Source organism: Aquila chrysaetos, chromosome 11 (genome assembly GCF_900496995.4).
Source record: "Aquila chrysaetos chrysaetos chromosome 11, bAquChr1.4, whole genome shotgun sequence".
Lineage (NCBI taxonomy): Eukaryota > Metazoa > Chordata > Aves > Accipitriformes > Accipitridae > Aquila > Aquila chrysaetos.
In genome coordinates this window covers 2,817,974-2,845,080 of record NC_044014.1, presented here as the reverse complement: position 1 = coordinate 2,845,080, position 27,107 = coordinate 2,817,974, and the positions used below count along the sequence as shown (strand labels likewise).

Genomic DNA, 27,107 nt, shown 5'->3' with positions numbered 1-27,107 from the left:
AACCTGATCAAGGATGAGAATGTAAATGATACTGGATTTGTCTAGGAACAGCTCTTTCTGCCTTTGTGTGACTGAACTAAATTCTGGTTACTTGCCAGGTGTGTTGTGTTTTTTTTTTTCCTTCTGTTTTTAAATACAGAGCAGCACAAACAGTGTTTGTCTTGATCCTTGGTTTCTCTTACAGATTCTCAAATTCATGTCTTAGTAGTGGATTCCTGTCAGGGAGCAGAGATGGGTATCCGTTTTTGTAGATAAATGAAGGTAAGTAAATGGCTGATTAAAATGGACTTAAAATGCTAATTTTTAATTTTACTTTTTAATTTTAGTTTTTATTTTTAATACTGCTGCTTTCTCCCTCCCATCCTTGCTCCCTTTTTTTTTTTTTCCCTCCTCCTTTAAAGGAGGTTAGCGATATTTTAATTAATAACATTTTCATTACCAAAAGGTCGGTGCAGAAAGAAGATACAGACGCTGAAATTAGTTTAGAAAGCCTACGTTGAGCCGAAGCACTATAAACTGATTCTGGACCTTTTTTTACTGACCCGAGGAGTTCTCACGAGGCTCAAGCAACATCAGCAGCCGAAGAGGTGTGTTATTTGGGAGCCAGCCGAGTCCCCCGTGAATCCCTCTCCCTCACAGAGGCGCTGAAGAAACCCGTCCGGGTACTGGCCCAAACCTTCGCCCGTGTGGGGGGGTGTTTGTGTGTGGGGGGGTGTCTCTCCTGCGGCAGAAGGCGGCTGACAGCGGTGAGGGAAGGGGAAGGGCTGCCAGCCGGCGGTTGTGGCGGAGGAGCGGAGCCGCCCTGAGGCGAGGGACGGCTCCCGGGGACGGTACCTCAGGCCGGGCCCGCCCGCCTCCCGCCATTTGAAATCAAACGGCCTCCGCGCTCCTGATTGGGTCCGCCGCGCGGTACACGTGACCGCCCTTTCACCAATCGCGGGCTGACGCGCGCCTTTTCGAAAAACAACCCCTTCCCGCGGCTTCGGCGGAGGCGGAGCGGCCCTTTTCTCCTTCCGCCAAGCCGGCATCAGCGAAGGCTAAAAGAGTCCGGTCGCCGAGGGGCTCCTGTCCCAGCCGGCCGGGCTCCGTGTGTCCCCTCAGCCGTGGCGGCTGTCAGCGGGTGAGGGCGGCGGGCGGTACCGGGGCAGTGTGCGCGGTAACCGCCCTCCGTTTTGACGCGGCGGAGGGATACGGCCGGGGCGTGCGAGGGTTCCGTCGCGGCGGCCGCTGGCGGGAAGACTCAGTCCGCGCCGCGCACTGACAGGAGGGAGGGGGGGGGCAGCCCCTCTGCCGCCTCATCGGCCCCTCAGCCGCCTCAGCGGGTCTGCGAGGGCTCCGCCGGGGGGGTAGAAGGCGTCCGGGACACCGCTGTTCTCGGGGCTGTGGAGCGCGACGGTGGGCGAACGCGGCTTCATGGGAAGGAAAGGCAGTCCTGGAGGTGAGGTGAAGGGAAGGGAGGATCGGGCCGGGAGGACTCTGGGGCTCCGGGCGCCGCGGGGAGGGGGTGGGCCGTGTTGCTGTCCTCGGTGGATGTCTGCTGCCCGGCAGTCGAACCGTCCTGTCAGCGGGAGCCGGGACGCACCAGCCCCGGCCGCGGCGGTGGCTGTGGGCCACCTGGCTCGCAGAGGCGGCCGCAGGGAGCCTGGGCTCGTAAGGGTGGTGTAAACTTCGGTTTCGGCGGCTTGTGCGGCGTTTGTCGCTCGTAGGAGTCGGTGGAAACTGCGGACAGGCACTTTGGGTGAGGAAAACTGAAGATTGCAGTTTTCTGTAACGTACAGGTAAAGGCTTTTCTTAAGGGTGCTGTCAAATTTGTCCTAGGATGTGCTTTGTTTTTTTTTTTGAATAAGTATGAAACCTAGCAAAAGAGTTCAGAGGGATCGCCCTTAACCACATTTAGTTCCCTTGTTTTTCGCTTGCCACTTCCAAACGTGTAATATTTGACAGTGCATTTTATATATGTTTTTTTGAGGATTGCTTGTACTTCGTGGCACACTCCTATTTGTACATGAAAGGAATAGCGTATCTGGTTGTGCAAACGCTGTGGGTTTGGGTTTTGTTGGTTGTTTTGTTTTGTTTTGTTTTTTTTTTTTCCAAGTTAAACGTTCATTCTCCTTTCTCACTATGTGCACGCACGGATGCACTTGCCACCTCTCAGCTGTATCGGCAGCCCATCAGGAGATCCTAGCAACCGCTAAACTTTCAGCCTTCTTTTCAGCTGTCTTCTGGGAGTGCTCCTTCCTGGTAATGCCACCATTTCCTCCTTGTTGAGGAGGATACAACTGTAGTCAGTGGGTCTCTGTTTACTTTTAGAATCAAGTCTAAAAATTTCCATGTAGGGAAGAGAATGTGTAATATCTAGATTTAGGTGAGGAGGGGTAACTGTTTATATGAAAATAGCTTTAAGTTGCTTATGGGATGAAATATGTGTTGCCCCTGAATCTTTGCAAAGGCTCTGATGGGTAGCAAATACCTATTGCATATGTAAAAGCCGTATAACCAAGTTTACATGAACATGTGATGACTGCTCTTGCCACCCTGTATAGGCATCAGTTTCTCCAAACACGCAGTGCCTTCAGCTTCCCGTGTGTGATTACAGTGGGTGCTCATGGTAAATAGTTCCCAGTTTTCCACACAGTCAAGCACATGTAAATGGCACTGAGATTCTTCTGCTGAACATTGGAAAATGTCTCTTGAATAGAAGTAAAAAAAGTAATTACATTGATTTACTTTCATAAAGATGTAAAGCATTATTTGGATGAGTAATTCTGGCATTCTTTTATAGGTAAGATTCCTTATATTTCAAGATGCCGCTCTTTGGGAATATTGTTGTAATTAAACGGAATGGGACTGATGGAATTAGTTTTCCACTCACTGCAAGTTCTTGTTTATTTGGAAGGTGAGAATTAGTTGAGTACTTGGATACATCAAAATAATATTAGTGATATTTTTCCTGCAGATTATATCTTTTAATACTTATTTGCAAAAATAAATGTTTGTTTATTTGTGAATGATGTACAGGGGATGATATTGGTCTAAGGTTATTTGTAAGACTAGAAAGCTGAACTTAATTTTTGTCCTTTCCTTGCCAGAACTACTTTTTTTTTTTTTTCTTTAAAGTTTCTGGCCAAAGGAAATCTGGGGAAGGGATTAAAAGTAATACACAGCTGACAAGCAAGTGATGGTATTCTTTTATGCAGAGGCAGTTTCCAGATAATTGGCTAGTGAAGAGAAGTAAGGTACATGGCTTGTATTTGACCATTACCTCAGTGCTCTTCTCTGTTTTGGGTTTTGGTTTGGTGTTTTGGTTTTTTTTTTTTTTGGTTCTCCAAAACCTCAGTAATGGAATACGTCAGCCAATATCTAGAATTAATATTAAAAATTAGTAAGAACTTATACCTCTTCCTCCACTCTTGAAACTTACTTCAACTCACACAGTTGAGTGATAGTGGGTTTTGAGTTTGATCCAGCTATTTTACATTAAAAGATAAAATTAATATACCTGAATGGTATATGTGAAGACTTGACTAGATGATCTTACTATAAATAGGCTTCAAATACAATGTTTTTACTTCTCTTAAACTAGGTCTGTTCAGCACTCTACTGACTGATAGATATCTTAAATAACTGTAATTATTCAATCTGGAATCAAATTCCATAATGGAAGTCTATGGGAAGCACTCTAGTGTCAATAATACTGTTCTTTGGCTTCAGCAGAGCTGCCCAGACAGATGATACTTAATGGTACAAACGTTAATTTCTGCCAGCTCTATCAGTGAGAGGTGTCCTGTACTTCTATGAACAGAAGCTCATATGTTTGATGCCTAAGACCTACAGCATGTCAAAAGCATTACAGATTAGCTAAAAAAAAACCCCAGAAACAAAAAACAAAAACAACCAGAAAGAAGAAATCTGTACACTTAGAAACACAGCTTTCACTTACTAACAACTTTTAAGAAGGTAGAAGTGGCTATCCAGGTGAGACCAAAGGTCCATCCACCTATTACTCTGTCTCTGAGAGTGGTCAGTAACAAATGCCCAAGAGCGAGCTTAAGTGCACGTGCTGATATTTTCTAAAAATATTCCACAAGTCTTCAGCAACTTGCAAGTCAGGAAACTAAGTAAACTCAAACCACCAGATATCTGTTGTAGACATGTCTCTTTTGGCTTGTTGTGAACTACTTTTTTTAGAATTTGGGTTTTTAACACGTTTTTCCTGATATGGATTCTCTGATGTAGAAGTGTGAGCTCCTGTTATTTTTCACCACAGTTGAAAGACTTAGGTAGTTCATTTTCTTCATGTTACTAAATGTGAGAAAGCATCATGCTGCTGTACAATTATTAGCTGAAAAGTTGGAAAATCACCTAATTCTATAGCAGTCAGATTCTTCTGTCGTCTGTGTGTCTTGAAACTCAAATTGTATTTTCACCTGCAGGAGAACAGAATGTGATATCCGCATCCAATTGCCTCAGGTCTCAAAAGAACATTGTAAAATTGAAGTAAATGAAAACAAGGAGGTAAGATATACATATTTTAATGACATATGCATTGCATTGTTGCATCTCATCAGGCTACTGAAATGTTTGTTTTATTTTTAGGCGATATTGACTAATTTAAGTACAGTAAATCCTACGCAGCTGAATGGTAGTTGTTTTAAGCAACCTGTACCTCTGAAGCATGGAGATGTGTTAACTATTATTGATCGTTCTTTCAGGTAAGTGCCAATGACAGACTGTTAGTGCCTTCATCCTAGAATGTGTTCTGCAGGTGAACAATGTAGAGAGCTTTGTGGACACAGGTTCTTACTGCTGGATGAAGATACAGAAGATGGCTGTAGATAAATCGGAAAAATTAAAATGTCCTTTTACCATCTTCAGAAACAGAAGTTAATCTAATTTATTTCGTATTTCTTTACAATGTCTTATAGACCTTCAGAAGGCGGGATTGCTTAAAAATTTTTTTTTTTTTTATCACTTTTATATTACGTTAAGCTAAACCAATAAAGATAGAATTGTCTAGAGGATGATTTTGATTTTGTTTCAAGGGTAGTCATTTTTAGGGGAAAATTTAGAAGTATTTTGATGTAGTTAAAGCCTTTAAAGGTGATATGTGTGTATTGTTGGGAGTGGACAACTATTGCTAGGTCATTTATCTTAATAATGGGAATTTAGTCATCAGCTATTTGACAAAAAATGGTTGTCTTTTTAAATATTTCTTCCAGATTTGAATATCCTCTCCAATCAACTCCAAGAAAGAGGCGTTCTAGATCTCCAAAAGATGAAACACTGCAGGTAATTTTGTGGCCGTACACTTATTTATTACAAGTATGTTGGTATTAGTAGTGATATGGTATTTTATTTTCTTGTGTTTTCTTACTAGGAATAATTTTTCAGCCATAGACTACCTTTCTGTTTGAAGATACAAGTAAACTCCTTCAGATAAATACTTTTTAAAAAATTAATAATTTATTAATTTTAGATTTGTCAATTTCTGGTAATAGATAGTTAATAATTTATGATGTTACTAATACAGGTAATCTCTTAAAAAAATAATCCTTAGTTTTTTCCAAGAGAGGATGGGATACAGGAAATGCAGACTGTGGGCCTTGGAATATCCTTGTACTTTAAATGGGGAAGTTTGCCCTAGAGAATGAGCATTCTTTTTCTCAAAAATAATCTGTGGTTCTATGTGCTAGTGTACTAACGTATTGTTAGAATTTATAAATACCAAACTAAGCCTGTCTTTTAATAATTTATTTTTATTAGTTTCTTTTTTTGTTCTCAGCAAAGTTTTCTCCCTTAAAGGGGCATACTGTGGCTATTGAAAGATTTTTTTTTTTTTTTTTTTTTTTTTTTTTTTTTAAATGTTATAGTTCCTTTATTTAAACAAAAAAAATTTCCACTAGGTCTGGTAAGAAGGTGAGATTGCAATGTGCATTCTTATGCTACAGCTGCTTTTAGAGCTAATAATTTTAATGATAAAACAAGGCTTAAACTCTTGTGATATAGGACCTTAAATGTGCACTGGTCAATGTTCTTAAATTTTGAAATATTCTAGGATTTAATTTCAATACTTCTAAGCCTGTTTAGTCAACAATGCATATACTTTTATAAAACTAGTGTTTTTCAATGTACGGTTGAAAGGTAAACTATACAATATTTGTTGCTCTGCTGTAATATTGTACAAATTTACAGGTTCTTCATGTTCAGCAGGTGGCAGAAGTGGAATTATTATGCAAACAAACTTCAGGATCTAAAAGTCCTCATGCTTCAGGTTGGTACCTGTTTTTTGGGGGCTTTGTTTTCTTCTTCTGCCTTAACTGCATTTAATCTTAGCATAAGAGGAAAAACAATGTTGAAAAGAGCAAAAGAAATTTATTTTAAGGCTTTTCAATCTGAGTACAATACACCTCTCTATGGCGGTGTACTATCTTGTCATACTCAGATGCTGTGATTTACCAAAGCTAAGTCCTGCCAAGAGAAATCAGTTTAATTGCATCCTGACAAACATGCAGTAACAGTTAGCCTTGAATTGGTGAAATCCATATTTATTGCTTTGTGCAAATTCAGTTTATGAAGTTTATAGCAAAGAAGGGAATTCAGTACACAAGCTTTGCAAATGCAATACAAATGTCAGTTGAAACTGATGTGTGAAACGATTGCCTATTACATTTTACTTTTCAGCAGCACCGAACAAGTACAACATGGCAAATTCACCTTTGTGATTAAAATTTAACTTGCAGCTCTCTGCTGACCTAAAATACAGCTAGATCCCCTGTGAGCAAATATTGCATTATCTCATGTATTCTTACCTAATAAGAAATTGAAACAGGTATAATTCTGGAGATATATGGGAAGGGTTAATTTTGCTGGTTGAAATAATAGTTTACAGTAGCTGTTTCATGTAGACCCAGTAAAAGTCATTTAGAGCTACTAAGTCTGGGTAGTTATAGACCATAGGCTGGTTAAAGGCCAGGACTTCACCTTCTCATCCTTCTTGTCTTAAGTAATGCTGCTCTCATGGGAAGAGATAAGGTTGTTACATGAAGGCTATTTATCTACAGACAGGTTTGATTTTTGTGACAAATGTTTGTTCCAGTGCAAAAAACCCAGGCTGTTTAAAAGTGTTCCATTTCAGTGGGTTGTTGTGAGCTCATCTGTATTCACAGCGTTTGGGTCATAGGTTTCCCAACACTGTCCTACAATACAACAGTCTTTGCTCTGTTGTTCTATCAACTTTGAGGGAACAACTTGTCAGCGCAGTAAAAAAAATACTGATGTCTCCAGTTGTGTAAAAGCTTTCATAGAAAGATCTAATTTCCTGTTCTTTCCCATGTCTCTTCCCCCCCCCCCCCCTTTTCCCCTTTCCTGGGAGGTAATTGATAGGCTTTTCCTTCTATGTCAGAGTCTCTACCTTCATCTTTACATGGATTATTTCCCATCACGATTATGAAAAGTCAACATGTATCAGCATTTGTTCCTGCAGGCATTGATGCTGACATAAAGTAGTGTTGAGAAGTAGACCTTGTAGATGTATAGTTGTACATAAGGTCTCAGCTTCTTGTGGCTTAAAAGGGCACCTCTTATCAGATGAACTCTGTTGGCTTGCATATACCCCTTGGTCATGGAAAACGCAAAGTGGAGCATGCTACTTCAAGCTTCCTTGGATGCAGTTTACAGATTGCAGTGGAATGGCAGCACGCATGCAGTCACTTGCTATGTCTCATCTGGGAAGTGGCAGCTCTGCTTTATTGTCTGGCTTTACCCTAAGGAAGCATTGCCACAGTTCAAGCAATATAGCACCTATGTAAATGCAGGACAAAAACCAGACTGAATTGTGGTAAGCTGCTCGAAATGGTTGTTTATTTCTATACTCATAGATTTGTTTTGTGTCAGCCCTGAAAGATGTATATGAGCCATTGATTCTGCAGAAAAACAAAAACATGAAGTACCGAGTGCTTTACCTGAATATGGGATAAATTCCAGATTACAACATAAATTTTATGTTAAACATTTAGATACTAATGCCTCTATAATGAGAGAAACTGTTATTGTTAACAGAGTTTTATTTACAGTATTGTATCTTGGACCCTGGTTGACCGTCTTGGGAGAGGAAAGGAAGGAATTTTTAGCTGTATTTATGGAACTCATATTTGTAGTTCTGCAATTTTTAAGTAACTCTGCATCTATATTACTTTTTGTTTTGCTTTGCTTACTTTGTAGATAATGCTGAGTGTGAAGAAAAACATGCCAATGAAAATAAACAAAGTACAGAGGAAGATCTTTCCAAAGCTTTACCCGTCAAACTACAAACACCCAAATCTTCACACAGAATACATCAATGTAGTAACAAGCAAAATGAAATGTCTCCCTTTAGTAAACTCTATGAAAACCTGAAACATGAGCTTAAAGTGAAAAAACCTCTGCAAGAGGGAAATGTACCTCAACAAGCTGCAAAAGAAGATGGTAAGAGTGTTCTGCTAGAACCAAGTGCTGGAATTTCATCGTCAAGTTGTGTTTATGATCTGGGAAGCCTGACTAAAGAAAAAGAAATAGGCAGAAGTGAAAATATTGAAGAATGTAAAATAACAAGACAGCAAGAAGTAATCAATTCAGAATTTAACCAGATCTCAGCTATAGGAAGTGCTACCAAGAAGAGTTTTACCAGAAGTCCTCGAACTTCTGTTTCAAAGGAGATGTCAAGAGATACTGGTACAAGGAGTCACTTGCAGGATCATAAGGAACTAAGTACAGCAGGCAAATCTAAAGGTACTGAAGTTACAACCAAACCCAGTAAGGAGAATGATGGAAATGCAGCATTTTCACTGAAGCAGTGCTCTATAGAATGCTTGGATTATGCAGATAAAATAGAAATACACAGCCCTGCAATAGCAGTAGATAAACTAGCACAAACAACTAACATGACAGATGTTTCTGAAGTAGATAAATATGTTCTTTCTACACCAACTCCCAGAAGGAAGAGTCCTCGGTCTCATTTCATATCGCCTACCAAAGAAACTAGTGGAATGAATCCTGTAAATACTGATACTCCAACAACTCGACGACGTGTGTCATTGCAACATAAGTCTTTTTCAGAAATTTCAGCTGAAACTCAAAAGGAAGATTCAGTGTGCAGAAATGATAGCCTCAAACAACTGCCTTTGGAAGAAAATAAATGCTTAAAACAAAGACAAAATAGTAAGCAACATATACCAGGAAAACCTGTAAAAGAAGTGGTGCTGAAAGAAATTAGTGATCAGGCAAACTTTGTTAACTCAAAAGAGGGACATTCTGAAACTCCTACCTCTTTTTCTAATTCCAAGAGTCCCAGAAGAAATAACAGGCAAAGTAAAGAATTATCAAACAAAAGTGTCCATTCAGAGACACTGGCTGCAGAAGAGTTAACACCACAACTGGCATCTCCTGCTGGTCAGAAATCCGACTCTGGAAGAAAAAGGGGTAGACCAAGGACCTCTGGACTGCTAGCTGAAAAAGCATTGGAGACAAATGCCGTTCAAGAACATCACAATAAGACTACAAACAGAAAAGACAGTGGAACTAAAGAAGAGTTGGCCACAAAGGGGTATCATCAGAAACAAGATTTGGAAGATGCCAGCATTATAAGACCTCGTAGATTGTCAGCAAAGAGAAGGTCTTCTGGAAGTGCTACTGTACTCAAAGACAATGAGGATGTCTCAGAAATGAGCGTTTCTGGCCTGTTGGCTGGAGACGAATCCGGTAAATATGTTTAATCCCATGCCTTGTTTTTGTATTTGAGAAATTCTCGTAGCATTTTTATGATAATTTTTCCACTTACATAAAACGTAGAATCCATTGCTGACATATTAGTTCTAAATTATTTATCATGTAGTTATATTTGACCACAATAATATGTATAAAAGTTTCCTCAATTGAATCTATTTCTCTTTAAGATATGTTACATTCTGATATATTTCCAACTTTAAAATGCACAACTAAGCACTGTTTTTTATGCTGGTTAAAAGGGTGACTTGGATTCTTAGATATATAGAAATATTTCCAATTGTGTGGTTTTTTTTTTTAGGCAAGAAAAAAAAGATATCTCAGAAGAGGAAAAGTGGTGATTTGTTACTTCAGCCTTTAGGAAAAAGAAAGAGAGTGTCTTTTGGTGGTCAGCTAAGTCCAGAACTTTTTGATAAAAGTTTGCCTCCCAACTCACCCCTTAAAAGAGGTGCGATTCCTGCCAGACTAAGCTTACCGTATGGAAACTCACCACGTGCTGTTCTGAAAAAGGCTCAGGGCTTGAAGCACTTTGCAGTCCAGGTAAATATTAAGACTAATCAAGTTGCTAAGACAATTAATCTGAACAGAATTTATAAATTCTAAGGCTTCTAAAAATTAATTAAAAATTAGTAGTAAACGTTGTTAGACATATGTTGGGAAGTGAAATTATAATTGCAAATTAAAGCAGTGTTTAAAATCAAATTTTAATCGGCATTTTTTTAACTTCTCCATTGTAGGAAAGGGCTCAGCTTAGCCTTTATATCTACCTGTCTTTATACAGGAGGTGTGTTTTTATTTACCTCACATGCTATTGCTCGTTCTCCTGCATATGCAGGAGTACATTTCTGTATGTTTGTACTTAGCAGTGGTGTCTACAAGCTCCAGTTCCTCAAAACCAACAGAAAACAAAACAGTAGCTTGTTGGTAGACTGTGCAAGGTGCTGCCAGGTGGTTTGGCTAGAAGTTTGAAAACATTTGCTGTTGATTTAAACTTGTTAAAATGTAAGTAGTGTACTTGATGTGAACAAAACTTTGGAATAAAGTAGAATTATAAATTCAGTTAATTTATTCAATTGAATTTGCATGTCTTGTGAGACTGCTTTGAAATGTAAAATGTTACAGGCTTGTTTTCAGAGAATAACATTTAAAGCTTTTTTAAATGAACTGATGATATTTTATACTATTGTATATACTTGTCAGAGATGTAGATGAGCATTTGTAGTTCAGCTATGCGCAGTAACATTTTATCTTCGTGTATTTTTTTTCTACCAGGAGCTTTCTGAACATTTGCAGAAAGAAAAAATGTCACCAAAAAATTTACCAGCCCAGAAGTCCGCAGCTGCCTCATCCCCTGCCTCTGGGAAGGCAACACCTAAATTTACTTTAGGCTCTCCAGCACTGTACACAAAAGGACGTTTCTCTGTTTCTTACGTCACAACAGCATTACCAGTTGTAGAAGAGAAGGATGCTGTTGCAGAAGACATGAATACCAAGGAGAAAAATGGTGCCCAGGTGAAAACACCTAAAAACTCTCACATTAACCAAGATGATAAAGCCTTTTTAATGGCTACACCTGACAAATTAACAAGAAGTGCACAACTTGCTTTGAAGGTTGCTCCCATGAAGAGGAGAAGTGGAGCTGTAGCAGTTATCAATGCAAAAAGAAGAAGTGGTGCCTCTAGTGCCAATTTACTAGGTTTGTTTCAGGAGTTAATTTTTAATATTAACTTTAATGCTTTAAAATACAGGAACAGAACTGAAGTAGGCCTATTATTTTGTTATGCAGCGGCCACCAAATGATTGGGGTATCTTCTGACGGTTGTTGGACATGTTGGAAACAACTGGGAATTGCAAAGTGTTACATTCTATCATATTCATAAAGCAAATCACTAAATCATATATAAAACTGTATTTAGAACACAAATCTCAATGTTGAGAAGTTGAAAAATGGTAGAATTAAGGCTCTCTTTGCAAGATTAGTTGCAATAGTGATCCTTCAAGTCCTTCAAGTTCAAGTGGTATTGAACTAAATCAAATTCTATCAATTACATCAATTGTGGTTTGAAAACGTGCACTTTATAGCAGTCTAGCTTCAGTTTGTTTTCTTTGTGCCTTTTTTTATACACAGTTCACAACCTTTGTCCATGGAGTGGACTGCACTTAACTGTTGACAGTTAAAATAATAATAATTAAACAATAATTTAATTAAGTAATTTAATATTTAATATTAAATAATTTAATTTAATTTAATAATAATTAAAATTAGGATGATAACTAGGTGTTAATTTGAATATTTTGTGGTTGAACATTTGAATTTGAATGTTGAACACTGGTTTGAAATAGTTTCAACAGCATTGGAAAAATTATCATAGGGGAGCTCTGGTTCTTGAAATTTTTATCTTTGAAGAAACTCACAGATAAGATGTCTTTTGTCATCTGTTTTCAAAGTCTTTCAAAATCAAATTTAAAGCTTCCCACCAACACCACCATTCAGCCAGGAATTTTTATTGCTCTTTACTATCTCCATTTTTTTGTAGTGTCATTTTAAAGTTTTGAACAACATACTACATACAATGTCCCAGTGATGGTCTCATTATTATTATTATTACATGATGAGATAAGATCACAGGCCTTCACAGTGCTTCCTGGTTAATACAGCTGAAAGTGTTATTAGTCTTTTAGTGAAATAAGTGGGGTTTGCTGGTTTTTGTTTTTGTTTTTGTTTTTTTCCAGTGGCTTTGGTTGTTCCATTCATTTTATAATAGCAGCAGAGTACTTCACAAATATTAATGACATACTATTTTTCACCACCTCTCTGTAATGTGTAAGTGGTTTTTAATATCAGTGCTTCAGTTTCTTCTGTAATATGGAAAGATCACGACAGTTCCGAACACTTTTGGATGTCTTTGTATCCAAAATAAAACTCTTTGTGTTTCCAATGCTTTGTCAGATAATTTACTGCTTGCTTGGCATTTTTCTACATATCCTGAACAACCTAGCAATGACAGCTTTTGAAAGTTCTTTTTATTTACAGAGTTTCCCCAACTTGCATAGCAATTCTGACAAGAGAATAGTAATATCCTTTTCTTCAGGAACGGCATTCCCCTTTTTATCTCTAGTTTAAAAAAACCAAACTTTTCTTTTATATGGTCCCTGTCTTCACATAGCTTATTTCTGAAGTAAATGAGGCGGATGTCCTACCAACTTACAGCTTCATTTGTTACACAGCTCTAATTCCCTGATTCTTCTGCTGTGTACAGAATGATGCTGTGATAAAGGTAACCTTTGGGAGTTTTCAAAGTATGTTATAAGGAGAAGGTGATATAAGAAAAAATTATGGAATGTCTGTGTAGATCTAAATGCTGTAAATAAATAATTTCCTGACTACGAAATTCCTTGGGAAGGTGGTGAAAGAAAAGCTGGATATGTTTCACTTAGAAGCCATTTCTCTAATGTTAAATCTCATGTCCCACCAGGGAAAAGTTCAGGTATAATAATGAATGAGACTAAAAGGCTCATGGCAAGTTTCTATTGGGAAAAATTATTTCTTTACAAAAAGAATAAGGACAGAATTGGGTCAGCATTCGGTTCTAGGGTCTACCACCTATTTGACACTGTATGATGCCTTTTTTGTTGTTTTATTGTGGAAAGCCATACTGGGTACTTGGACAGACACTTGTTAAACTTCAGCTGAAATTATGTCTTCCAAGTGAAAGTGTTGCATGGAGCAATTTAGTATAGGTGTTGTCAGATGATACAACAACCATTTTCCTATGCCTCACTGCAGCAAATCCATTGGAATCATAAAGAAATAATTGTGAACTTCAGTTTATACATCTGAGAATTAAAGGGATTATTTCTCTTTTGCTTTCTAGTTGCAAAATCTTGGGCAGAAGTGGTAAAACTAGGTGTTGCAAGACCACAGTCAAAGACTGTTAAAAAAAGTGTCCAAAAGGGAAGATCCCGAAAGAAAATAACCCAATCACCGAAGGTATTCTTTTTCTTTTTTCGTGTTTCTTTTTGTTTTTGCACAACCACAAAACAGCTTGTAGGTATTTTGCTACAGAAGCTAGAATTCTGAGCTTTTAGTATGTTAAATGGGTGTTGATGTCAGAGTGTATAAGAAATGTAGATTTTATATATAAGGAATCTTTGTTTACTAACTTTTTTTTTTCCCTTCTTTCCCCTCTGCAGACTCCAGAAAGAAAAATAAAAGGTCATATTAGTACAGGTCATGCAGAGTCACCTGCTACAATAGTTGTAGGTAAAGCTTATTCCACCACAGTCAGAACAGCTGGACGGGTCCCTAAAGTGGTAAAAAATCCTATCTTGAAGCTAAACATGAATATGGATGAAAGCTTCACAGGTAAGTTTTTAAAGTGTGTTGCTCACTCTGCCAACTGTGTAGTTCTTTTGTCAAAGCATATGCTCATTTCTCTGAATATAATTTATAGGAATGACTGAAATGTTTCAAACTCCGGAAAATAAGAGTGGAAAAACATTATCTTTGGACACTGTTCAGAAGACTGATTTTACACCAACATGTACTGCAGTGGAAATTTCTGAATTGCACACTCCTGAAGAATCTGGTATGTTTGTTATTTGGAAAGAAAGGGAATGTTTAGGTATATTTAGGGGTAGCAGTGTAGTGGTGTGTCTGCTCCTTGAGACAGTGAGTAGTCTCAGCCTAGGCAGACTTGATGTATTAAGATGAAGCACCTGGCAACCCATAAAAGGAACCGTTGATTTTTATCATGTATTAAAAGACATTTTTGTAGTTCCAGTTAACTTTTGAGTAGGTGTTATTTTCTTATTTGTTCTATTTGGTATGAAACTTCAAAATGTTGAAGTATTGTTTCAGGCAAATCTTGTGCTGAAGCATGGCACTTTCTTAATCGGTTGTCTGTGGATACATCTAAATCCAATGACAAACTTTCATGGGAGGGAGAGGTTATTGTGTAATCTTGCAGAAAAAAATCTATTTAAGTTTTGGGTTTTTTTTTTGTTTTGTTTTGTTTTTTTTTTTTTACAAAGTCTCAGGTTAGGAAGATTTGTATTAAGATGGTTGTGCATCTTTTACTAATAACCTTGCATACCAGTCGTCATGTCCCTGTATAACTCAGAATTCTTGAAATTAAAATTCTGTTTTCTTGGGAATTTAGCAAAACTGAGCATGTACTGAAACACCAAGAAAAATCAAGAATAAATCCTCCAATATTTAAAATAATAATAATAATAGTTGAAATGTATTTTGGTTTATTTCAGATGTTGTGGAAGATAGGCTTAGGTATAACAAACCTTGTTACAACTTCAGAAGGGGGTCCAGCAAAAAATGTTTTCTTTGAAACGGAGAACTAGTAGAGTGATCTTCATGCATTCGAAGATGTCTGTTATCAGATGTTATTTATCCTGTTATTTAGTGCTTTCCTTAAATCGGTGGGCAAGCCCTTAATCTTAGATTCTGTACACATCGATCCTTTTGTATGTCATGAATACTTTAGTTTCATAATTTAGGGAATATGGGTTGAAAAAACTAGTTTATTTCTTAATCCTGCTGGACCAGGAATTTGGAAGGACTTGAACATCTATCTTATGATTAGGACTTGACAGGATAGGAACTACAAAGGCAAGTTATTGCTACATCCTACAAGCCTTGATTAAAAACTGATACCAGCAGACACGTGTATTTTATTTCTAGTTTGAAGAGGAGGGTTATGCTTTTAAAATGAACTGAGTGGTAGTTTTAAGATTGAGATTATAGTTGCAGTTAAGGATAAGGGACTCCTTGAGTTAGCCTGTTCCTCCAGCCTGCAGTACTCTTACCCATTACTGGGCTTCGGGTAGAGACTCATTAACTGCAACTCTCTGAGCCTGATCATCCAGCCAGTTCTTTATTCAAATGGGTGCCCATTCATATAGCCTGTGATGTTCTTGTTTGGATACCAAAATTTTGTGGGAGACAGTGTTGAAAACCTTGTTAAAGTCACATTAGAAAACCTTGTTAAAGTTGCATTAAATAATAGCCACTGCTCTCTTTTCATCCACAAATCTGTTCTTTTTACCAGAGAAGGTAATTGGATTGGTCAGGTTTGATTTTTCCTCTGATAAATTGATGCTGACTGTTCCCAATCACTCTGTTCTTCCTGTGCCCAGAATCGTGTTTCAAGAGGACCAGCTCCACTACTTTTCCAGGGACCAAAGCAAGGCTAGCTTTTCAATATTCAAGGCACTTGGTCTTGAGTATATTATTCTGGAAGTAGCATTTCTGGCATTATAAATTTGGTGTAAATTGTGTTTCAGGAAGAAAATACAACTTCCTGTAAAATCTTCTGTGAATTGCTCCGACCAGGGTTTTTTCCATAACCTTTTTTTTGTTTCAGTACTTTTTTACTAGTGGAAGGAATGATGGCTGCTTCTATTGAGCAACAGCATGTTTATGCTTGTTCTAATGCTCATGCTTACTATGCTAGGAAATAGCAAAGGAAAATACTTGGCACTAAACAGCCGGAGAAATTCACTTCACTTTTCCCCAAGCTTTCCTCTTGATTATCCTTTTCTGCTATGTATAATGAGCAGGCCACAAAAGAATCCAAGAACTCCAAAAGTCAGTGCCTCTACAGTATTTATGAAAAGTGTCTTTCGAAGTACAAGCCATGTGCAAACTGGAGTGTAGCTGGCCGATGTTATTGTGGGACCTCTCCGTTATTTTTCAACGGTCTTGGGAGTCTGGAGAGGTCACAGTTGACTGGAAGCTGGCAAATGCTGTCCCAGTTTTCAAGATGGGTAAGAAGGAAGACCCTGTTAATTACAGGCCTGTCAGTCTCACTTCAGTTCCTGGTAAAATTATGGAGAAGGTTATTCTGGGAGTTACTGAAAAACACTTGAGAGACAATGCAGTCATTGGTCATAGCCAGCATGGGTTCATGAAGCGAAAGTCCTGCTTAACCAACTTCATTTCCTTTTATGACAGGGTCACCCATGTAGTTGACCAAGGGAAGTCAGTAGATGTGGTGGTTTGGGATTTTAGTAAAGCTTTTGATGCTGTCACAGTATCCTTCTGGATAAAATCTCCAGCACATAGCTAGACAAGCCTATAATATTCTGGCTGAGCAGTTGGCTGATGGGTCGGGCTCAAAGAGTTATAGTAAATGGGGTTATATCAGGCTGGTGGCCAGTCACCAGTGGGGTGCCCCAGGGCTCAATTTTAGGGCCAGTGCTCTTTAATGTTTTTATAATGATCTAGACGCAGGAATCAAATGTACATTAAGGAAGTTTGCCTATGATACTAAACTAGGAGGAGCTGTGGATTCCCTTGAGGGTGGAGAGGCCTTAGAGAGATATCTTGATAGACAAGAGAGCTGACCAAGCACCAAATATATGAAATTTAACAAGAGCAAGTGCCGGATTCTCCACCTGGATGGGGTAATACTGGTTATACGTACAAACTGGGGGACGAGAGGCTGGAGGGCAACCCTGTGGAAAGAGATCTGGAAATTTGGGTTGGTGGCAAGTTGAATAGGAGTCAACAGTGTACCCTGGCAGCCAGAAGGGCCGGCTGTGTCCTGGGGTGCAACAAGCACAGCATAACGAGCCGATTGAGAGAGGTGATTGTCCCGCTCTATGCCGTACTGGCGGCCCTGCCTCAAGTACTGTGTGTAGTTTTGGGCGCCTCATTATAAGAAGGATATCAAACTATTAGTGTCCAGAGGAGGGTGACCAAGATGGTGAAAGGTCTCGAGGGAAAGACTTATGAGGAGCAGCTGAGGTCACTTGGTTTGTTCAGCTTGGAGAAGAGAAGGCTGAGGGGTGAACTCATCGCAGTCTATGACTTCCTCAAGGGGGGCAGCGGAGGGGGAGGTGCTGATCTCCTCTCTGTGGTGACCAGCGATAGGACACGAGAAAATGGAATGAGGCTGCGTCAGGGGAAGTTCAGGTTGGACATTAGGAAAAGGCTCTTCACTGAGAGGGTGGATGGTCACTGGAACAGTCTCCCCAGGGAAGTAGTCATGGCACCAAGCCTGTCAGAGTGCACAGGGTCTCTGGACGAAGCTCTTAGTCATATGGTTTAGTTTTAGGTAGTTTTCTGCGAGGAGCAGGCAGTTGGACTTAATGATCCTTATGGGTCTTTTCCAACTTGAGATATTCTATGATGTAAATTTTACAAAAATATCTTGTCATTTTTTTCTTCCCTGGTGTCGGGAAGGTCAAATGTATGTTCTTGAACTTGAAAATTTGTGATTTATGTATGGTATTGCTTCAAAACACAAAGGAAATTGCAATAAAATTCTTGCACCACAAGAAGTTTTAGGGACAACAGAAAACATTAATTTTTATATCAGATTAAATAAGAAAAAATAATTAGATTTTTTTATAGTCAGTGTTTTAAATGTGTGCTGTACCTTGTAGAAGCTAATTACCAAATCAATTGTCAATGCACATTTTTTGATTTTGGTTTGTAGAAGGCTCCGTCTGTTTGAATCCATTTTACTTAGTTATACAGCAATTAGAATGCTTGGATTTTCTGCTTAATTCTTTTTCCAAATTACATAAATCTACTGCTTATTTCAGGAGAGATGATGGTGTCACCGTTAAATAGTTCAGATGCTTCAGAACAGAAACGAGATAGTCCAGGCATTTGTCACTTTCTGAGAGAGAAGGAGTCTCTAAAGTCTATGTTTGATGCAATATGCACAAAAACTCCTGAAAAAAGAAAAGCTATGCTGGAAGAAAATATTAGTGTGGACAGTTTATCGATAATTCCAGAAAAACAAGCGTCTCTGGTGAAATCAGGAAGAAAAAGGAGGACTCCAAAGCAGAAGTTGGAGCCAGCTGAGGTTGTGTCAGGCATCAAGCAGCTTTTAAGGACGCCAGAGCAAAGGTCAGAACCAGTAGAGGCCTTGTCGGGCATCAAGCAGCTCCTGAAGACCCCGAAGCAGAAGCTGGAGCCCGCAGAGGCCTTGTCGGGCATCAAGCAGCTCATGAAGACCCCGAAGCAGAAGCTGGAGCCCGCAGAGGCTTTGTCGGGCATCAAGCAGCTCATGAAGACCCCGAAGCAGAAGCTGGAGCCCGCAGAGGCTTTGTCGGGCATCAAGCAGCTCATGAAGACCCCGAAGCAGAAGCTGGAGCCCGCAGAGGCTTTGTCGGGCATCAAGCAGCTCATGAAGACCCCGAAGCAGAAGCTGGAGCCCGCAGAGGCTTTGTCGGGCATCAAGCAGCTCATGAAGACCCCGAAGCAGAAGCTGGAGCCCGTAGAGGCTTTGTCGGGCATCAAGCAGCTCATGAGGACACCAGAGCAAAAGTCAAAGCCAGCTGAGGCCCTATCAGGCATCAAGCATCTCATGAGGACCCCACAGCAGAAGCCAGAGCCAGTCGAGGTCCTATCAGGCATCAAGCAGCTCATGAGGACCCCACAGCAGAAGCCAGAGCCAGTCGAGGTCCTATCAGGCATCAAGCAGCTCATGAGGACCCCACAGCAAGAGTTGGAACCTGTTACAGATGAATTTGCCTTTGAAAGATTGCTGAAGACTCCAGTACAAAAAAGGGAAGCAGTAAAAGATGTAGCAGGTGTTACTTTAACCAAGAGAACTCCAAAGTTGAAATATCAACCAGTAGAAGACATGATTGGGGTCAGCCGTATTTTCAAGACACCAAGGGAAAAAGTTGAACCCATAGAAGATGTGTTTGGTATTAGTAGATTAGTGAAGACTCCAAGAGAAAAGTATCAACCAGTCGATGATTTTGTGGGTCTGCAAAGGCTTATGGCGGAACCCAGGCAGAAATGTTCTGATTTTGAAGAGGACTATGTTGGAGTTACGGAAATGTTTGATATACAAGAGGATATTAAGGTAAAATACTTTCTTTAGCTTTTGGAAGGAATGTATTTAGACTTTGAAGCCTGTGGTTGAAATGAATTCTTAGACCTCTTAGTATAACATCTTGTACGTTACAGTGCTTAAAGCTGTCATGCCCATAACCTCTGGAGGAAAAGATACCTTTTAGAAAAGCACCTTGTATTGATTTGAAAGCTGTAAAGATAGCAATCTTTTTTCCTTGGTAGCTTTGTCCAGGTGAATGCCCCCCTGCTAGAAGATATAGCTTATTAAAAATTTGAATCTGAACATTTTTTGTTTTTTTCTGGTCATTTGTTCCTGTTACATTTAAAGAACCCTTTAAATTGCTTACAAACCATAGTCAGATTTTATCTCAGCCTTCTTTTTCATAAGCCAGGCACATGGTTGGGGTTTTTTTGTTTTGTTTTGTACAGTTGCTTCATACCCTATAGATCAAATTTTAAGAGCTCTTTTCCTTTGCACGTCCAAAAGTGTTGAGCTTTTGACAAAACATGTTACCATATGGTCAGTTGATTGCTCTCTATGCCCCCAAGTCTTTCATTCGTTGCTTCCTGAATGGCTATTTTATAGAGACAGCTATATATATCACTGTACATTTGCCTGTGTTAATATGTATTTTCTTTGAAGGAAGCCTGTCTAAGTAGTTACTGAGGTTGCTCTGGGTTACCATTCTGACCTTATAATTCACAGCTTCATCAGTCTTGTCATTTGTGAATTTTATTAATATTGATTTTTATGTTCATTCCCAGATCCATAGGTAAAATGCTGAGTATCACTGGACTTAGTGCTCATCAGTGTAGAAATACAATAAAACACTACAGAACACTCAAATGATTCGGCTTCGTACCCCAAATTCCTTTTGAGGACTCATTTAGACACTTGTCAGCCAACTTAATTAATACTTTTTTTTTAACTATGCACTGTTTATTATCTTTAACTTTAAAAACTGCTATACTAGCTTCAATGGCAAGTATTAAGTTCAATATATTTATGTGCTAATGTCATATATATGGATGCAGTTATAAAACTAAGTTGATTTCATTTTTAGAGAAAAGTATTTGACAAGACTTTTTTTGAAGTATTACTATAGATTAATTTTTTATAGGTTCGCTCCTTTATTTCTTGTCCTGTCAGGCATGCATTTGTTGATTATTGTTTATTCCCTTAGGCCAGATCAGTAAGTGTTACGGATTCTGAGCAAGAAGATACTGCATCTCACTGTAGTAATTCCAGTCATAAATATGGTAAGTACAATTACTTTTACTTTAACTATAGAGGAATAATGAATATATAAGGTAATAGATGTTGTTATGGAGTTTTAACATATGTTTTAAAAATTCCAAAATATCCAGTGTGAAGTGTGCAAAGCTTATGGAATTTGTGCAGTCATCCCTAATGAACACCAGGTGCTGGAATTCTACTGGTGTGGAAGTAGCAGTGTAGTACTTTGTTGGTGTCATAATGTTGGCATCTCCAGACATAGCAGTGTAAAAAAACTTGATGTTAAGGTCTCTGCTTAAAATTATATTTCTTTGCAAAGACTTTCAAGAATGGAGCTTAAACCTACGAATGCTATCTACCAAATAAACCAAACATCTTTGGTCAGAAGGCTGGCCTTTTATCTAGGAATTTGTTAAAATATTCATTTATTTATTTTTAATTAAGAATATTAAGTGTGATTTGTTTGAGCAAGATGACTCTGTTAGGAAAATTGAAACTCTCAGATACTTTGATCAGGCATAGTAATGTGTAACTTTTATTTTTGCTCTTTTCTATGTTAAAACTTTGAATGGGGAAAAAAACCCTGTTTTAGAAGACAAAGGAAATATTTCACAAGGTGAAGATTCTCAGCAGAAGGAATCACCTAGTGAAGACCAGTCTACTCAGAGACTAACAAGGGGCAGATCGAGGAAGACAGTACATCCTGCTTCAGCAAAGCAGAGTGAAGAGGGTTTGAATTTAAAAGAATTGCAAAGTCTGGTAAAAAAGAGCACCCAAGAGGAGGTGGGAGAGATTAGTACTTCAACTTCAGTAGTGAAAAACAAAGAAAAAGGAAGGAGAACAAACCGTTGCATACAAGAAGAAATTGTTTCAAATCACCCTGATCAGGAAAATGTTGAAATTGTTTCATTTGTGGAACCACGTGGAGCTACTCAAAGACCAGGAAGAGGTAAAAGGAAAGAACCAAAGGAGTTAAAACATCCAAGTGAGAACCTTGAGTCTTGTGGCAAAGATTCTTCAGTGCTACGAAAAGAACCTGCAAATACGAAACAGACTTTGCAGGAGTATGGTATCAATGACATACTAGAAACTGAAGATGATCCAGCCATAAAGACAGTAAGTGTATCTGGTAGCATTCAAAATGAAAATTGTCAACTGCAAACAGGTTTAAAAAAACCTGAAAACAAGTTTAATGAAGGTCATGTAGAAGACAATGAAGAAATGCTGCTGTCACCTAGGAGGAGGTCTAGAGAAGTAAAAAAAGTAGAGAACACAGATCCACTGATTCCACCTAAAAGAGGAAGAAGAGCTAGAAATGACCAAGTTAAACACGCTTCTTCAGAGGACCTTCACAGGACAACAAGGAAGCTTCGTAAAGACCCATCAGCAAAGATGATACAAAGAGATGAACAGACTTTTGAGAAAGATACTGAGGCTGCCACAGCAGAAGAATCTGAAAAAGGAACTAAACTTGAAATAAAGGTAACAGAGAAAAGAGTTAAGTCTTTAAGAAGTGCGAGAAAGCACTCGACTGAAGTAAAAGCAGACACTTGCAGCATGGCGCTTGAAAATATACAAAACATTCAGAAAACTGGGGAAACTTCAACTGGAACTGATACTGAAACACAGTCACACATCAAAAATGAGACTAAAGTATCTCAGGGAGATGAAACAGAAAGTGCTCAGGAAAATGCAACAGAAGCATCTCAAAGATTAAAGGCAGAGTCACCTTCTGGAGAGACAAACAAAATGCCAGTTACTGCTCTGAACTTGGAAGCAAACAGAAGTGCAGTACAGGAGACAAACAGAACTAGAAACAGGAGAGGCAAAAAAGACTCTTTGGAGAAAAAGACTGATGAATTTGCCGAAGGTGTAAACAATCTAGAACTAGTTACTCCCAAATTTAAGTCAGAAACAGAAATGGATGAATCTTCTCTCAAAGATTCTTTGGGCTCTGTTTGTGTCAAGAATACATACCAAGTCACGAAGGAGCAGAACAACCCAGCTGCCACATCAATACCTGCTGCAAACAGTGACAATCTTGCTCATAGCAATCAAAAGCGGATAAGAAATGAACAGAGAATACTTCAACCAAAGCAAACTGAAATCCTACAAGAGAATCAAGCACAAAAAATTGGAATGGCATGTAGAAGAGGTAGAGGTAAAAAAGTTAATTCTGAACTTGAAGAAGCCAGTTCCAAAGCGGTTGGAGGAAAAAGGAGTTTACCTGGGGATGACACAGGAATGACTTACAAAGTTTGTAAACATGAGACTTCAGAAAATCCTTCTTCACAAGTAAGGAGGAGCAAAAGAAAGCAAGTTGTTTCCATTCCACAGATAGCTTGTTCTACCTTTATGGAAAAACAAACATTAATTGCAGATCATAGTAAAGATGAAGTTTTTGTAAAGGAGCAAGATTCAGCTTTGGAAGATGCTCCCTCTTCAACAGAAGACATTCCTCTGAGACGAGGGAAAAGACGAGAGGTTGCTGCAGCATCACAAACATCTAGATCTCTTTCTGTCAGAAAAACATGTGGGTTGCTAGAAGGTGATGATAAAAAGATTACTGTGAGAGAAGATCAAAATCCAGCTTTGGGAAATAAGACTTTGCAGGCAAAAGCGAATGCATCAGCAAGGGACAAAAGGAAAAAGATTGATCTAGCAGCACAGGCAAAAAGTTCATCTTCTCTCCAGTGTGGCTTGACAGAAACTGATGATAAAGAGGAGGGTACTAACGAAGAACAAAATACGCCTTTGGAAACAGTGTCCTGTGCAAAAGAGAAGCCATTAGGAAGGGGCAGAAGGAAAGAAACCATTCTGGCAACACACACAACTAATTACATTTCTCTTAGAGGAAAACGCGGTTTGCCAGCAGATAATGGTAGAGAAGAAGCTTCTAAAGAAGATCAAAATGTTCCATTAGAAACTTTTGATTCATTTGTAAAAGAAAATCAACTGAGAAAAGGCAGAAGGAAAGAAATTGCCCTCTTGTTAGAAGCCACAAGTTCTACTTCTATTCAGGGGAAACAGGGCTTATCAAAAGAAAGTGGTAAAAAGAATAACTATAGGGAAGCAAAAAAAGTGATTTTTGAAAATTCTACTTCCCAAGAAAATATGGATCTTTCAAAGGGGAACTCAAGGCAAACAATCACTTCACTGGCTGTTAGTTCCACCTCCCTTCAAGGTTTGCCAGAAGATGGTAAGAATGAAACTCCTGAAGAACAACAGAGTATACTTTTGGAAGTAGCTCCATCTGCAAAAGAAAATCCATCAAGAGTAGGCAGAAAGAAAACAGTTTCTTCCAAATCTGAAGAAACTAGGTCTACTTTTCTCAGGGAAAAATCTGACTTGCCCAAAGATAGAGGTCAAAAGAGGATTCTTAAAGAAGGTGAAGATACATCTCTAGAAAATAGTTCATCCCAGGGAAAAACAAGGCAATTGAGGAACAGAATGACAAAGGTGGAATTCAAATCAGAGGCAGCTACTTCTACTTCTCTCCGTAAAAATGGCGACTTGCCAGAAAATGGTAACACTTTGGAAACTCAGATTGTGTGTTTGATATCCGCTGGTTCTGATAAAAGTAATCAGTCTGGAAAAGGAAAAGATGTTAACCCCATACAACAGGCAACTTCCACTTCTCGCAGAAGAAAATGCCAGTTGCCAACAGATGACTTAGCATCCAAAAAATCAAAATCAGGTGAGGCAAGAATTTGCTTTCTATATTCTAAGTATAGCTAAGTTATGTATAGATATTAACAATAATGCGTACAAAGTTCTAGTATTACTGTGGGCTGCCATACTCTAATGTAGATAGAGTAGATCTTTAATATAGCAAGAAGACTTTAAGTAAATAGGGTCTCTGTTATTCTATATAAACAAGATGGTGTTCCTAAGTAGAAGAGATTGGTTTTATGGGATATGACCTGTATTATTCCTCTGTTGGGGTATTGAAATGTCTTCGTGCTCTTCTATAATACATTCTCTCTCAATCCATAACAATAAATTGTAGTTTAGAGTACATACAGCGACTAACTTGCATGCAGAAGGTGGTAATGACAGAACATGATAATCACATGTTTGTAGCAACCATTGTTCATCTTGTTTTCTCCTAAATACCATCCAAGCTCCTGCTTTTAGATCTCTAGGTTTTGGAGAACCTTTATTAGTCATCAACTGTTTTTTGAAGTTGATGCTAGAAGGGCTTGAAGCTGTATTTGAGCTAAAAAGACAGCAAAAGTTCCATGTGTCTCCCGTTTCTTCCTTTATTGTTTTACTTTCCTCAAGCCAATAGAACTCTTGCTGCAGACATTAAAATATTCCCTGGAATTTTCGGCTTGATGTAATGTAGCTTAAGAACTACCATGATGCAATTAGAAAAATATTATCAAATAAATGTGTGCAAATGGAAATAACAATGAATCTTTCGAGCTACATATTGAGGTGTTTCCTGCCAAATTGTGTTAGAAACCTTATCATGATTTGACCATGCCCTTCATTTCATTTCTCTTTGGCTCTTTCCCTTTTCTATTGCACGTGCTTATCCTCATATAACGTGTACATCTCTTTTGCCATGTATCTGTCTTGGTTTATTAAGTTGTCTTTTGTTTCCCTATACACACTTGCCAGTTCCTGCTTCCGGATACTGCTATATGTACTTGCCAAATGATTGATCTCTTCTGATGCTTTACTACCTGCCTGGATAGTTTCTCTTCCGGGGAGGTCATCTTTCCCCACGTGGATTTTAGTGACAGTTTGTATGTCTGGTGCTTGGGTTGATGCTTATCTCCTGGAGCAGCTTAACTTTTCTGTGCTGTCTAGATACTTATGTAAGTGTCTAGTCTTTTCTTTAGTTAAAAGCCTGACTTTCCAGCTTTATCTGGACCATAAAACAGTTACTATATATTCATTTTTGCAAGATTTTTCTTCGGTGTTGGATATGTTTTAGTTTTACATATCAGTAGAAGGAATTTTAGCTAAAATGGTAGCTAATTGGTTTTGGCGCTCTCATTAATGTTAACCTACTTTCAGAAATAGCTGTAAGTCCTCAGGGATCTGTCTTAAAGGATATTGGATATGCAGAAGTATGGGGTTTGTAACTGGTTTGTTGAATTCATAGATGTAATCTTTGGAATGTAGTCATTAGGGACATTTCCTTTAAAAACAATGTAACTGAAGACTGGCTTTTGTATAAAATGTTTGATTTAAGATACAAATTTACAGTTACTTTTTTTGTGTACAAATAGAGAATGATGAAAATAGATCGCTACAGAAAAGAAAAAGAAACAAAACTAAAGAAGAACTTGGCAAAGAGGATGTAAGGGCTACTCGGACTGCTGGAGGAACGGACAGGAAGACAAGATCAAGAACAAGTGCAAACCAAGAAAATAGTCTTAATAGTCACACAACCAGTTTTTAAATCAATTCAGTAATTGAAATTGCAGGGTTTTAATGTGAATTGATTTGCACTCAGATTTTGTAAAGCAATCACTGAATTATGATATTCTCAAAATATATTTCTTAACGTGTTTACAGATACAGCGTAGATATCTGTTTTAATAGATTTGTCTATGTGTAGTGGTTCCTAAATGGTGGGGTGCTTGTGCAAAATTGCAAACATAAAAATAAATCTTTTTGTAACAGTATCCCCCTTTTTCTGTTGGTCAGTACAGCAGTCAGGAAGCCATATTACTTTACTGCCAGTTTAATTTTAAGCTATTTTCTGCTTAAATTTTCATGTGCTTAAGTCTTATTTTTCATTACAGTTCTGTAAATATTCTTTAAAAAACTATAGACATATTAGCAGGACTATTATGCTGAAATTTTAATAATTTTTTTAAAAAAACCCTTGAGTCCATTGTACTGAAAAGTGTAGATCTGTAAGTCATTAAATTTGTAAACAGTTTGGGACCTGTGTGTTTTGTGTTCTTAAGAACAGTTAAGAATATGTAATTACTACTGTCCTCTTACAAGCGTATTTCAAAGATTCATCCTTCCTAGCCACATGGCACGTTTTTGAAAGCGTAATGTGGGTTTTCTGCAGCACAGACACTTGTAAACACGGCTGGACTGTGCAGCACTTCCATGTGTAAGTAAGCGTTGATAAGAGAGACAGGAGTAGTGAGTGTATGAAGTTGTGATGTTGCCCCTTTTCATAGAGTTGCAATTAATGTGCAGTAGCTAGTGTGGTTCGGAGACCGTTTTCAGAGATCAGTGTCTGCAGTGTAGGGGTAACAGCAGTGTGCATTTCTCTTCAAGGTTGGTGGCTTCCTGTTTACT

At 38.5% G+C, this 27,107-nt stretch overlaps 1 protein-coding gene across 5 annotated transcripts; it reads left to right on the top strand.

The window, feature by feature from the left end:
- Positions 1-1,242: 1,242 nt before the first annotated feature.
- On the top strand, positions 1,243-26,669 carry MKI67 (marker of proliferation Ki-67). Of its 5 annotated transcripts, XM_030031262.2 has the most exons (17): positions 1,243-1,438; positions 2,783-2,896; positions 4,434-4,515; positions 4,597-4,712; positions 5,220-5,289; positions 6,193-6,271; positions 8,221-9,735; positions 10,061-10,299; positions 11,032-11,455; positions 13,635-13,750; positions 13,954-14,125; positions 14,214-14,348; positions 18,328-19,083; positions 19,144-19,604; positions 20,779-20,854; positions 21,424-24,528; positions 26,075-26,668. In XM_030031262.2, the coding sequence occupies exons 2-17, from the start codon at positions 2,805-2,807 to the stop codon at positions 26,245-26,247; spliced, it is 7,611 nt and encodes a 2,536-aa protein (XP_029887122.1). In that variant the 5' UTR covers positions 1,243-1,438; positions 2,783-2,804; the 3' UTR covers positions 26,248-26,668. The 5 variants fall into 5 exon arrangements, with proteins under 5 accessions (XP_029887122.1, XP_029887119.1, XP_029887121.1 ...); XM_030031259.2 differs by having other exon boundaries at positions 18,328-19,604; positions 21,427-24,528; positions 26,075-26,669; XM_030031261.2 differs by having other exon boundaries at positions 6,211-6,271; positions 18,328-19,604.
- The last annotated feature ends 438 nt before the right edge of the window (positions 26,670-27,107 follow it).